This window comes from Hyperolius riggenbachi, chromosome 5 (genome assembly GCF_040937935.1).
Source record: "Hyperolius riggenbachi isolate aHypRig1 chromosome 5, aHypRig1.pri, whole genome shotgun sequence".
NCBI lineage: Eukaryota > Metazoa > Chordata > Amphibia > Anura > Hyperoliidae > Hyperolius > Hyperolius riggenbachi.
Genome location: NC_090650.1, coordinates 203,711,808 through 203,725,571, shown reverse-complemented (window position 1 = coordinate 203,725,571; position 13,764 = coordinate 203,711,808). Strand labels below are relative to the sequence as shown.

Sequence of the window (13,764 nt, the reverse complement as noted above, 5' to 3'; positions counted from 1 at the left end):
CTGATGACATTTTAGTGCCCTTGGGGGTAGAACCAGACTTGTATACCATGAAGAAGCATCTCTACTGTACTCAAACACAAGACCTAAAGCAAAAAAAAAAAAGTCTAACTTTGCCAGCCTTCTGCTGCCATCCTGAGCCTCACGCCATTACTCTGCGATGCTTCTTTCAACTGGATCAATGACTTAAGTCCACCCGCCTCCTTATTGCGCACTCGTGGACGAGAGTACTCTGCATGCGCGGTATGGAAAAATCTTTACTGCGCATGTGCAGTGGGCATAGAGTCGCCCCTCTGAAAGAAGGGTGCTGCAGGGGACTTGGAGCATTGTGCAGTGATGGTGCAGGCAGAGGTAACTGCAGGTGGCTGGTAGTAGCCCCAGGTAACTTAATCTTTTTCTCTTCTACTTTTTAAGTCCAGATTTGGTGGTAAATCTGCAAACGATTAGGTCAGGTAGGAAAGGCATAATTAATACTTATAAACTGTAATTGTTGAAAAACTAACATTTTTGCCATTATTGAAGGGGTGGAGATTTTTTTTTTCCACTTTTTTTAATTACATGTTTTTTTTTTCTCTTTTTTTACTTCTTTAATGTCTCTTTTCATCACTTTAGGGTTGGATAAAATGATGGTGGATAAAGATGGACAAGTTACAGTAACTAATGATGGTGCAACAATTCTTAGTATGATGGATGTTGATCATCAAATAGCAAAACTGATGGTCGAGCTCTCGAAATCTCAAGATGATGAAATTGGAGATGGAACTACAGGAGTTGTTGGTAAGGCTCAGCTGCATAACTTTAAAAAGTACTAGCTGAAGACCCGGCGTTACTAGATGTATTGGGCTGTTGTCTGGCCACTTTTTCTAACCTTGACACATAGTCACTCAGTGACCAAGGTTTTGAGCCTTGGGGTCGATGGCATCAATAATAGAAGAATGGGAGCAGTTTATTTTCCTATTGAAATCAATCAAACTTGATTTGCTATTTGTGGCTCTGTCCCTTTTCTGAATTTGAATCCCAGTCACCCAATGACCGACTGTAGTAGGTTTGAGGCCTCCATTGCCATTACCAGAGACCTGCTAGTCTTGTACTGCTTAATGTAGTACAAAGCTGTGTAACATGTACGTACGTCCATCTGAGGGCCCTGACACACAGGAGAGCGCGTTTTTCTTAATGTTTCCATTGACTTGCATTAAAATTGCAGCGATCATGATTTTTGGGAAAAATCGAGATCTTGGCTATTTTGCCATGATTTTAATGTAAAGCAATGGAAGTATATTTAAAAAATTGAAAACCACCTTCAAAGCGCTCTCTGGAGTAAACAGGGTCCTAAAAGAAAAATCTGATCAATGTTAAATTGACAGAATGATTGATCGTCAATTGAAATGGCTTTCACAATTAATAGCTCTATTGTTCCTTACTGCACTGCAGCAAAATGAAGCCTCGTATTTGCAAATCTTGTTAGTTAAATGAAGCCTGTAATGTTTGTAAAAAAAAAAAAAAAAAATTCACTTTCCTGGGGCTTCTGCCAGCCCCCTGCAGCCGTTCTCTCCCGCACCGGTACTCAGCCGACCTCCGTTCCCCTGCCGCCGCTCACTTTCGGTTTCTTCAGCCGCCGGCCTCTGCGCCTGCGCGGCCATTGCCACGCATGTCCTCATTTGTGCTCCTGTAGCCGGGAGCGTCGTGCGCAGACGCAGTAGAGATTTTCTCGTACTGCGCAGGACGCTCCTGGCCACGGCAGTGCGTACCAGCATAGGCACAGTGTTTCTCGATTTACAAGTTGCCGATACCAAAAGTGAGCTCCGGTGGGGGAACGGAGGATGGCTGAGTACGGGCATGGGAGAGGATGGCTGCAGGGACTGGCAGAAGCCCCAGGTAAGTGAAACTGTTTTGTTGTTTTTTTACAAACTACAAGTTTCCTTTAAAATATCAAGTAGAGTTCTGAATAAATTGTACATCGGTATTATCCTTAAAGCCTGTCCAGGAAAAATTGCAACAGGTTAGCGGAAATGCTATTTTTCTGCTCATTCTGAACTAATTGATTGTCAACAAGCTGTGACACCCTGATTTTGGTAGTTTTAGTAAATGTGCCCATACTTCTATTGATTTTGCAGATTGATCGACCATCATATTCTATAATTTTAGCGAATTGGATGAAAATTGGTCCTGCGATAAGCATGCCTGTTCAGTGTTAAATGATATAAATGATTTTGGGCCAAAATCAGTCACATGTATCGATAGCTTTCTGGGAAATCTTGTGAGCATGTGATCAATTGGGTGCACGGCAGTAATGGAGCGCAATATTGCGATGGAATCCCGGCTGCTGTCTAACCAAATGTTAAGGTGTGGGGGAACAAGGAGACTGAGAGAATATCAGAAAGGCCCAAAGGTATGAAGAGCCTTCCCTCTTCTTAAAGTGATCCTTAAGTCTAGGGAAAAAAATGATTTACTCACCTGGGGCTTCCTGCAGCCGATTGGTGCCCTCGCAGCCCCGCTCCGATGCTCCAGGACAGGAGGCCGCAATAGCAGCATAGGGGGCGCTATTATGGCTGGGAACGCGAAGAATCACTCGCGTTCCCATGCCTGTCGGCCGGTGATGGCCAAAACCGGAAGTGTTCGCCGGCGTGTCCTGGAGCATCGGAGCGGGGCTGCCAGGGCACCGATCGGCTGCAGAAGGCTGAGGGAAGCCCCAGGTGAGTAAATCTCATTTTTTTTTTTTTTCCTCTAGACTTAAGGATCACTTTAAGTATGTAACGTGCTCTACGCTCGCTGTGCACCGTCCTCCGACACTTCCTGTCACATAACCAAAACTTCCGCTGTGAAGCAGGGACTGTCAGGAGGATGTAGTACGGTGTGGAGCTTCACAGCAAGAGGCGGACATCCAGGTAAATTAACTCGCAACAACCACCCCCAACACCACCACCAATAAACAGATCAAATAAAAATCCCAACATGTTTGTTTAGTGCTATATTTGTGCTGCTTTTTGTTTTGAAGAAAATGGCACTTATTTTGTTTTCCTAGACAATATCACACACAGGAAGCTGGAATGGTTGAGTAGTGTGCTGTTTGTGCTACAGAAACCATCATTCTCCTCCTCCTCCTATGCCTGCCCCCCCCCCCCCCCAAAAAGAAATTGACATGTAATTGCAAACATTGTTGTTTGTGACACCATTCTAGGTGCAGCAAGCCTGATCCAACTTTTTAAGATTAGGCATTAGCAGTGGGGAACACTCCAATATACGAGGACATAAGGCAAAGCATTACGTGTTTATCAAGGTCAGATGTTCATTTTGCCCCCCCTAAAACATTGCAACGGCTGAGTGAACTTATGACCTTTATAAAAAAAACTTGCATATCTCAAACTCTAAAACAGAATATTTGCATCAGGAATGAGCACACACACAGCACTACCCAACTACACCAGATTCATACCCCTGCGCTTTTGTACGAGTGCTGGGTGATGGTATTGTCTGGGGTGCTATTACCTTCAAAATGAAAGCTGCGCAAATCTTAATTTTTGCAGCACAAATAAGCACAAACCTAACACTAACCAAACGTAATGGAATTTTTATCTGTGCTGATTGTAGGGAGACCAGCTTCAAAGCTTTTTGCCCCACCTCCTTGGACACAGCGGGTACAGTTTTTTTTTGCTGCTTGCAGTACTGTTGCCTGCTCATTCTTATCTCTCATTATTTCATATTTACCTCTATTGGTAACCTTTTTTGTTTTTTCTAAATCTTCAGTTCTAGCAGGAGCTTTACTGGAGCAAGCTGAGCAGTTACTGGATCGTGGCATTCATCCTATACGAATTTCAGATGGATATGAACAAGCTGCAAGAATTGCTGTTGAGCATTTGGATAAGATTAGTGACAGTTTTCCTGTGGACCCTGACAATATAGAACCACTCATTCAAACAGCAATGACCACACTTGGCTCAAAAGTGTAAGTAGGTTTTATACTTTGATAACCACGTGACTATAATATCGATAAATGTATAAGGGTCTGTTTCCACTATAATAGGATTTGCAGTGGTTCCCACTAGCGAGCTGCACAGTGAAACGCTGCCTATCTTTAACATGGCTTGTCATCTAGATCACACTTCAGTGTGAATGTGGACAGCATGCTGCAGCTTTATGGAATCTTGCATGGCATGGCTTAGCAATTCGGCTACGCAGCAAAACGGGAGCCACAGGTAAACCTGAAATGGCCGTGGCTCCCAGTGTAAATAAGTCCTAAGGCCTTTTTTACATTTTGTCAGTTGCTCTCAGTTATAACTGAAAGAAAACTGATTTTCTAGGTCATGCCCATGTTTTCCTATGGTTCAATTCCCACTATACGCGACTTAACTGAAATCTATTTACAATGCACTGCTATGGTAAAAACACGTACTAACGCATACCAACACATTAAGTGTAAAAGGGCACTATGAGTTTTTAATCCTATAAGCAATTTATATTCCTGTACTGTGTGAATGGGTCACCTGGTTAAATACCTGAAATTGAGTTTTAACAAAATCACAGTACACCTTCCAAGGTAAGTAAATTTAGGTTTGCTTACTTGAGACTTTTTCCAGCCCCTAGAAGTCATTTGTGTCCCTTGCCATAGCTCCGGTCTTCTCCTTGATCCTGCTGGCAGCCTCCAGAAGTATCGCCGAACCCCGTTGGGTCGGTGTCTTCTGCGCATGCACGCACCCTTGTCACTGGTACATACTGCGCCTGCAATGACACGTACCCAGGTTACTTCTGCCTGTGCTTTGTGGGTGCACTTGTACTTGAACGAGAGTGTGGTTGCCTAAAACTCTTCGACAAGCACTGGAACGGCGAGCTCGAGTGGGGTACAGGAAGCCTCTGATACATGCATGCATACATACATACATGATCTTCTCAAAAAATTAGCATATTGTGATAAAGTTTATTATTTTCTGTAATGTACTGAAAAACATTAGACTTTCATATATTTTAGATTCATTACACACAACTGAAGTAGTTCAAGCCTTTTATTTTTCTTATTGATGATTTTGGCATACAGCTCATAAAAACCCAAATTTCCTATCTCAAAAAATTAGCATATTTCATCCGACCAATAAAAGAAGTGTTTTTAAAACAAAGTCAACCTTCAAATAATTATGTTCAGTTATGCACTCAATACTTGGTCGGGAATCCTTTAGCAGAAATGACTGCTTCAATGTGGGGTGGCATGGAGGCAATCAGCCTGTGGCACTACTCAGGTGTTATGGACGCCCAGGATGCTTTGATAGCGGCCTTAAGCTCATCCAGAGTGTTGGGTCTTGCGTCTCTCAGCTTTCTCTTCACAATATCCCACAGATTCTCTATGGGGTTCAGGTCAGGAGAGTTGGCAGGCCAATTGAGCACAGTAATACCATGGTCAGTAAACCATTTACCAGTGGTTTGGGCACTGTGAGCAGGTGCCAGGTGGTGCTGAAAAATGAAATCTTCATCTCCAACACGCACTTTTTTTTTTTTTTTAGTGTGTATTTGCCTAGAAAATTAGTAATTACTGAAAATAAGCAGGGCTGAGGCGTCGAAGTCGGGCCAATTTTGGGTACCTGGAGTCTGAGTCGGTGGATTCCTAAGCTGAGGAGTCGGGAGTTGTAGTCTGATGATTTTTGTACCGACTCCACAGCCCTGAAAACAAGTATCGCTCACAAAGCTTAATTTGTGGGGGAAAAAAACAAGATATAGATCATTTACATGTGATGAGTAGTGATAAAGGTATTGGCAAATGGGAGGAGCACTGACAGAAAAAAATTGCTTCCATCTTGAAGGTGAAAACGCCTGTAGGCTGAAGTGGTTAAAGAGGAAATGCAATGACTGATAGAATGAAATGGATCATTCCGGGCAATGTTCTCCCTAGAAGCTTTTAGCTGGGTGCTCCACCCGGCTAATTTAGGGGCCTGCCCAGCTTTTCTGACTATGACCTGTGCGCAATCTATGGCAAGCAACACAGCGCCATGCTGGCGTGTGTGTTCACATTTATGGATGTGCCTCTGCAGACAGTGATCCTGTCTGCAGGTCACCTGAGGCCCTGCCCCCTCTCTCTTGTATTGCAGGGCAGCACAGTGGATATTTGGTGCTCCGGCAGCTGGCTTCAGGATCACACAAGTTTTTAATGTGTGGCTCCTCCTTGTTCCCCACAATCCTTTCTTCATCGTCCAATTGTCTGTTTGGTTCACAAATTTTACACTGAGCAGCTCCTGGAATGAATGCCCTTCAGGGCTGGAACCGACTAGAGTGATTTTCTGAGCGTTTAGGGAGCTATTCAAACTGCTAGCAATTTCCCTAAACGCTCAGCTAATGTTATTGGATGGGCCAAATTTTACTGTAGCGATTGCGATTACCAAATCGCAAAACTCAGGACATGCAGCATTTTTGAGCGTTAGCGTTTCGGCAATGTAAAGTATATAAATGCTGGCATAATTGCTCGTCAAAACCTACACAGAGCGATTTTGCTAGCGGTTTTACATTACTGCACACTGTAACAAAATGAAAATTGAAAGGACCAATCAGAATTAAGATCGCTAATCGCTGCACAACCGCTGGCAAATTAATTACACTTTTTAAAACGCTAGCAATTGCGATAGTGTTTTGTAGTGGGTTCCAGGCCTCAGAGTTTTCTCAGCAGCTCCATGCAGTGTAAATGAGTCAGGTGGTCTCTGGCTTCCTGTACAGATTAGGCACGTAGAGAACACCCGGATTCTCATCACCTTGCACGGAGCTGCTGAGAAAGTTGTGAAGAGCATTAGGACAGACAAGCAGGCTGGTGGGCACACTGCGGTAGCAGTGTCAGGTGAAAGCAGCAGTAAGTACCCTGGATGCAGAGACACTTAACTCCGCCCCCAAATCGGTGACAAGCTCTGCTCCCAACTGCCAATAGGCTCCACCCCAGATCATGAAGCTCCAACCACAACATGCACTGATTTTTCAGCATGGCAGGAAAGGGAGAGAATGGGTATGCTGCTCAACATTTAGCCCCGCCCCAACAGTCAAGAGGGATTCGAGAGGTAAATTCTCTCACTGTCCTGCATCATGCAGCCCTCGCTCTCTGCCCCTCTAAAATATCTCACCTGTCTGGCTACCGCTAATCCAACTGCTCTTCTTCCGCATTCTTGTCCCATGGGACTGCTGCGCATAGAGCTTGTGTGACATTGCACACTCCATGTGCCATGCGTGAAGTCATGTGGGACGAAAATGAGGAAGAGAAGCTGGACACTCGTGGTGGCTGGACAGGTGAGATATTTTAATGCATGGGGAACACATTCACATTTGGGGTAGGGCAGCCAGGGGTTCAGTCACTTTCGTTGATCACTATATCGTACGTTGTTAACTCCGCCCACCTGATCTCATTTTGATCAGAGAGGGATCTTTTGCCTGCTCACACACTTCAGAATTGATTTCAGCTTCAAATCTATGAAGTCAACCCAGTGTTTCCTAAGCTTAAAACAAGGAAAGGCCAGTATTCAAAGTATAATTTGGTGGGTACTCTTGGGACTTGCAGCTCTTCTTCAAAGATGAGTTTTATGAATGTTAGCTATAGGATATAATCTCCCACTCGTGTTAGGTTGATCTAATATGCAATTTGCATATACAGATCACCTCTTTTAATCATTAATGCTATTTATATCGATCAGTGTAATTTAGATGGCTTGCGTAAAGATTTCAAATTGTTTTTCCTTTTATAGAATCAACCGGTGCCACCGACAGATGGCAGAAATTGCAGTCAATGCAATTCTAACTGTTGCTGATATGGATCGTAAAGATGTTGATTTTGAATTAATAAAAGTGGAAGGTAAAGTTGGAGGTAAACTTGAAGACACCCAACTTATAAAAGGTGTGATAGTAGACAAAGACTTCAGCCACCCACAGATGCCAAAGGTAAATTCCACAAGCAAGGCTCTAGCCATGCTCATCCTGCTGACGCCAGGGTTTTATGGGGAAGGCTGGTGTGCTCTATTTACATACAGTCATTAATGCTCTGCGCTCAAAACACACTGCAAGCTGGACCTTTAGTAGCAATTAAAACAACCTAGGTTGCAAAATTGTGTCCTGTTGCAAAAATGGAGGATGTTCGCTTCGAAAATGGACTGCATGCAACAAAATTCTGTTTTGGACCATTTCACCAGCATTGAGGTATCCTCCATGGAAATGGTCCATACTCTACCTATACCAGTCAGCAAACAAACATTTCAACTGTCAGATGCAGGCACATAAATCAGGATCATATCTCCAAGGAAAGACAATCTGTACTACTCATACCAGTAAATAAGTGGGCTGTGCTGGCATAGGGAAAAGAGCTGCAGCCAGACCACGACCGCTAAAAAATACACACAAGCAAGGGTAGCCATGCTCACCCTGCTGGGACCAGGGTTTTAAGGGTACGGCACATGCTGAGGGGAGAGGTCTATTTACATGCAATCATTAAGGTTATAATGTATTTAGTTGCAAATATGGAGGCTCTTGGCTTGCTGGTGAAATGGTCCAGTACAGGAAGTTGTTGCATGCAATCACATTGCAATAAAAAAAACATTTTGCACATACTAGGAACAGTTGTTTTTTTTTATTTTTTTTTAGTAGATTTCAGAACTAACCGCAGCGTTGTACTGTTTGATCCAGGGCAATGCTATGGGCCATCAACCTGCTGCCAATAAACCTAGATTTTCTGTCTGGATCAATCTAATAAACCAGTTTCGGCCAAAAATTGGTTGAGTGATCAATTGTTCGGCCCAGGGCATTGATTTCTAACCAATTCGATCAGTGATTTGGATTGGCCAGATATTTGACTGGAAACAAAGTGTTTAGCCACTTTTACAGTCTCATTGAAACGTGCAAAAAATAATAAAAATAAAATCTCTTTGCTATGTTTGCTTCAACTGCAATTGGTGATCAAAAGACAATCGGAAAAGCTTTGTACTGTGTAGAATGTTACAGATCAGCTTCTGAGCAAATTGAAACTGTCAATCTTTCAGTAGCTATCTAGCAAATAATGTTTGGCTCTTAGGATTTCTTCTGGTGTGGCCAGTCTATTGGAGCTGAGGGAATATTTTGGCAATAGTTCTGCTTTAATCTGTTAATTCTGTTTTAATTACAGGAAGTTAAAGATGCTAAAATTGCCGTTCTGACTTGTCCATTTGAGCCACCTAAACCTAAGACTAAACACAAGCTTGATGTAACCTCTGTAGAAGACTATAAAGCTCTTCAGAAATACGAGAAAGAAAAGTTCCTTGAGATGATTGAACAGGTTTGTGTGACAGTAGTTTATTTTGTTCAAAATTGTCTTCATATTGTTTTGGGTATATGCGTAGCTAATTTATGGTGTTTATGTATGCCAGAGGTTTGCCAGAGGTTTGGGTTTACAGGTTCATCAGGATTATGCAGGCCGAATGTGTTTTTTGTAAGAGATTTTCATATGCTTTGTCCGCTGAAATGAGTTTCATACAGAACATTGGACACAGAACACTGATCTTGCACTTTTCTCCTGGCGGACTCAAAGCGTCAGAGCTGCAGCCACTAGGACGCACTCTATAGACTTGCCCAAGAACTACTGAATAGATGCTGGCTTACTGAACAGGCAGACCCGAGATTCGAACCCAGGTCTTCTATGGCAGAGCCCGAGCCCTTACCCATAACATCCAGCCACAGTGAGAAACATACCTGCAGCTGCTCTTGTCACCTTATCCCTGGTAGTAGTTTTTTTATGAGAAACATTAAAACATTACACTCTTTACGAAATACTGCATGGTCATGTCAACTATTTACTTACTATGTAAAAACAATTCCACATGGTGACCTAGCTGTTTTAAAATGATCCGCTCAAAGAGGCATTTGAAACACCTTTCTGATTAGTTCAATTGGAGCACAAATCCTTATTTGAACCCTCTATTAATCCAGTAAGTCCCCAGATAAAACTAGCCAGAAAGGTCACTATTCTGCCATTGGAAACTGGTTCTATATTTTGTGCTTCTACCTTCTGTTGATAATGTTAAAATGTGGACTTTTTGGTAATCTTAATTGTTCTCACACTAGCTCTTTCACACCATAAGTTAGATGCATACTGAATAGTGCCAATGTCATTCATACTCAACAGTCACAATTTCAAATAATGCAGAACCAATTGGCTACTATTTGTGTGTCATATTCACAATAGCCACAAACCATCTGCAGGGGCCCTCGTTACTGAGGCCACTGTGTTATCTAACGTGCTACAAGTCGAGTTGCCCTCAGTAAAGATTATTTAAAATGTATTCTTAAAGGATACCAGAGCCCAAATGAATGAGAAATGGGGTTCCGGGATTCCCCGTTCACCTTTTTAAGATCGTCAAGGCCTTTTGTCTTTGGGGTTCATACTACATCCACAGGAGCCAGTTTAAGGCCATCAGTCTGGTATTCGACTAGATTTGTATGAGAACTAGAGGTTTTGAAGATTGCATACTTAAAGCAAACCTGAAGCGAAAAAAAAAACATGATATAAATTATACTGTATGCGTAGTATGGATAATGAATAGAACATTAGTAGCAAAGAGGATAGTTCATATTTTTATTTTCAGTTGTTATAGCCTTTTTTTTAAATTATTATTATATAACATTACATCATTCTCTAATATTTGCAGTTTAGAAAGCACACTCTGGCCTCAATTCATGAAGCATTACCACATTCAGTAATTCTGAAAACAGCTGATTTTACTGATCACCTTCCCAAATTCCAATTCACTAAACCTATTACCGCACGGAAAGTTAGAATTACTAACTAGTGAGGTAACTAACTAGTGAGGTAAGTCTGCCCAAAAAAAAATGAGATGAACTCACCTGGCCGCAATAGCAGCATAGGGGGCGATATACAGGCTGGGAACGCGAAGAATCACTCGCGTTCCCATGCCTGTCGGCCGGTGACTGCCAAACCGGATGTGTTCGCCGGCGGGTCCTGGACCATCAGAGCGGAGCTGCGAGGGCACCGATCAGCTGCAGGGGGCTGAGGGAAGCCCCAGGTGAGTTCATCTCCTTTTTTTAAGCAGACTTTAGGTTCACTTTAAAGTCTGAAAACCACTATGCCTGCATTGCCGTGTCCTTGTTCCCGCTGATGTCACCAGAAGGGTACTGTGCAGGCGCAGACCATACTGGGCCTGTGCAATATGCTCCTGGTGACATCAGCGGGAACAAGGACACGGCAACGCAGGCGCAGTGGTTTTCAGACTTTAAAGTCTAAAAATTCCAGAAGTGAACCGGAGGCGGGGCTGAAACATCAGTGAGTGGCTGAGCGGGCACAGGATGTCTACGAAGGACCATTAGAAGTCCTGGGTAACTTCAACTCATTTTCCCCCAATCCCCCTACAGTATTCCTTTAAAGGACTTCCGAGGCCAAAAAGAAGAAAATGACACTATACCTTTTTAATATCAGAATCCACGGAGGACGTCCAGCGCGCCCTCCCCACCGTACCGCCGTCATTGCAGCCCTTTTCGTTCCCCCAGTGCCTGGCTTTTTTTTTTTTTTTTGTTTTTTTTTTTGCAATCACGTATGTGAAAATCGTGGTGATTTTTCTTCGGTTTTAAAAACCGCAAATCATTCACAAAACGCTTAGAAAAGCGTTTCTAGTGTGAATGGGTCATGAGTGCATTTAGGCCAATGTCTTTTAAGCTATAAAACAAAGCAGAAATAATGACCCTTAGCAGTAAATTACACTTTCTTGCAGTAAAACCTTCTCTCAAACTCTCTCTGCTGTTTACATGCTTCAGAAAACAGGACTGTATCAGACCCATGTTGGGTGGAAGAGCGCAGAGACGCTTTTTTTGCATAGAAAACTGTAGGAGTGTTTTTGTTTTGTTTTTTTGTTTGCTACGAATGGTTTCTTAGCTGTGCTACACAATTCATTATCTCATAAGTTTATTTTGGGTTCGGGTTTGCTTTGTCTACAAACATCAAGGAGACCCCATACACCCAAGGTTTATTATAGAATTTTGGGCCATGTTTTTCTCCTGCAGCTTGGAAAGATGATCAAACTACTAAATTTGGCAATAATTTTAGCGTTGCTTAACCTTTTCGGGACCGGCCACCTACCCCCCCTTAAGGACCAGGCATTTTTGGCGGGAAGGGGGTGCGCGCGTTTGGGGGGGTCAGGCGGCCGGATCCCGTGTGTGGCTGCCGAACATTGTGTCCCCCCTTGGTGGCCTGGGCCCCCCCTTCTGCCAGCAGCCTTCACTTACCTTCCAGGCTCCAGCGATGAGCCGCACGGGACCCTCTTCTCCGGCCGGCATCTCCGCTTCATCTGACGAGCAGTTCCGGGTCGCGGCTTGATGACGTCATCAAGCCGGGACCCGGCGCTGACGTCAGATGAAGCGGAGATGCCGGCCAGAGCGGAGGGGGGCGCCGATCGTCGCTGGAACGGCAGGGAGGTGAGTGGATCCTCTTCCTTCCCCCCCCCCTGCCGCCGCAGCTGTCAAACAGATCACTACGATCCGACGGCGATCGTAGTGATCGTGTGATCAGCAGCCATACGCGATGGCTGCTGATCACTCGGGGGAGATGTCGGCTGTCATATGACAGCTTGATCTCCCCCTCCGGGTGCGCACGATCGCGTCGGGAGCGGAAATTTCGGGCCGGCGTAGATCCTACGCCGCATCAGGCTAGAACAGCCACAAGTGCGGCGTAGGATCTCATTCACATGGTCCCGAAAAGGTTAAAGAAGGGCCTTATAGAACTAGCGAATGAACCCATCCGAGATCACCTAGATCTTGTGGGATGCAGTATTAGCAAGGCATGACTACCAGGAGAATCCCCCTGCATGACTGCATACACTACTATAGCAGAAAAGAAAACCTTGGTTCACTCAATCAAGTTAATAATCTGCATTTAAAGAGAACCAGAGAGGAAGCACCCTCATGTATTTTATTACATTTATCAGTGGGAACATGACAGTAAACACCTACCCTGCTTTTAGTTTCATTATTACCTGCTTAATTAGTCTTATCAGCTGTGATAAGAATCCCCGACTGGCTCAGTCTAGGTTTGACCTGGAATCATTATAGCCGAGTCACTCATCTGTGGAGTCTTTTAAAGCCTAAGCCTGTCACCTCCTGGCTCAGATTTCCTGCTTTGCATACTGAGAGCTGTGATTACATGAGAGGGGCTGCTGCTGCTGAGAATCTCAGAAACAGACAAGTGTGGCTGCAAAAGCCTGCAATATGATCTGTGTGCACTCTGTCTGCACAGATACTGATGATGACTGCAGTTTCATTCCTATGAGAGACACTTGCTACAGGCAGCTGCACATCATACCAAAATGAAAGCACAGAGATGAAAGGCTGCAGCAGCCTTTCTCATATAGCCTAGACAGCACATCCAGAACAACTCATAACCCGGAAGCAGAAGGGATATGAGCCGGCGGCCATATTTGATTTTTTTCCTGGAGCAATAATGGATAAAAACACTAAAAAAGGCACACCAGAGCTGCGAAATTATCAGGTAGAGCATTAATTCTTTACAAGCTATCAACTGATATGTTTATTTTGTGTGAAACGTTCATCTCTGGTTCCCTTTAAACAGCTCCCTTGGCAATAAGTCACTCAAGCAAAAAAATTATACAAATTGTTTGCAATTTTGTACATTTTTAGTTTAGTGTATAACCTAAGACAAACATTTTTGTGCTGGTAAAAACAAAATTCATCTCTACATTTAATTTTTTTTTTCTGTCATTTTGTTTCTGTATATGCCGAATAAAAGTTTTGTTTTTTTCTTGATTTTAAAAATGCCATATTTTT

The 13,764-nt window shown here is 43.5% G+C and overlaps 1 protein-coding gene and 1 long non-coding RNA gene across 3 annotated transcripts in view; one reads left to right on the top strand and one right to left on the bottom strand.

Moving 5' to 3' along the window:
- The window catches only part of CCT5 (chaperonin containing TCP1 subunit 5), a 30,805-nt gene that overhangs the window by 3,176 nt on the left and 13,865 nt on the right, over nt 1-13,764 (top strand). For both annotated transcript variants that reach the window (XM_068236592.1, XM_068236593.1), the window contains exons 3-6: nt 610-774; nt 3,742-3,940; nt 7,698-7,890; nt 9,104-9,253. In XM_068236592.1, coding sequence (XP_068092693.1) covers nt 610-774; nt 3,742-3,940; nt 7,698-7,890; nt 9,104-9,253 — 707 coding nt within the window. The remainder of the gene's footprint in view (nt 1-609; nt 775-3,741; nt 3,941-7,697; nt 7,891-9,103; nt 9,254-13,764) is intronic.
- LOC137518559 (uncharacterized) overlaps nt 4,562-13,764 on the bottom strand; it is a 47,731-nt gene continuing 38,528 nt past the window's right edge. The window contains exons 2-3 of the long non-coding RNA XR_011020846.1: nt 10,318-10,455; nt 4,562-4,713 (exon numbers count right to left, since the gene is read on the bottom strand). This is a non-coding gene — a long non-coding RNA (uncharacterized lncRNA). The remainder of the gene's footprint in view (nt 4,714-10,317; nt 10,456-13,764) is intronic.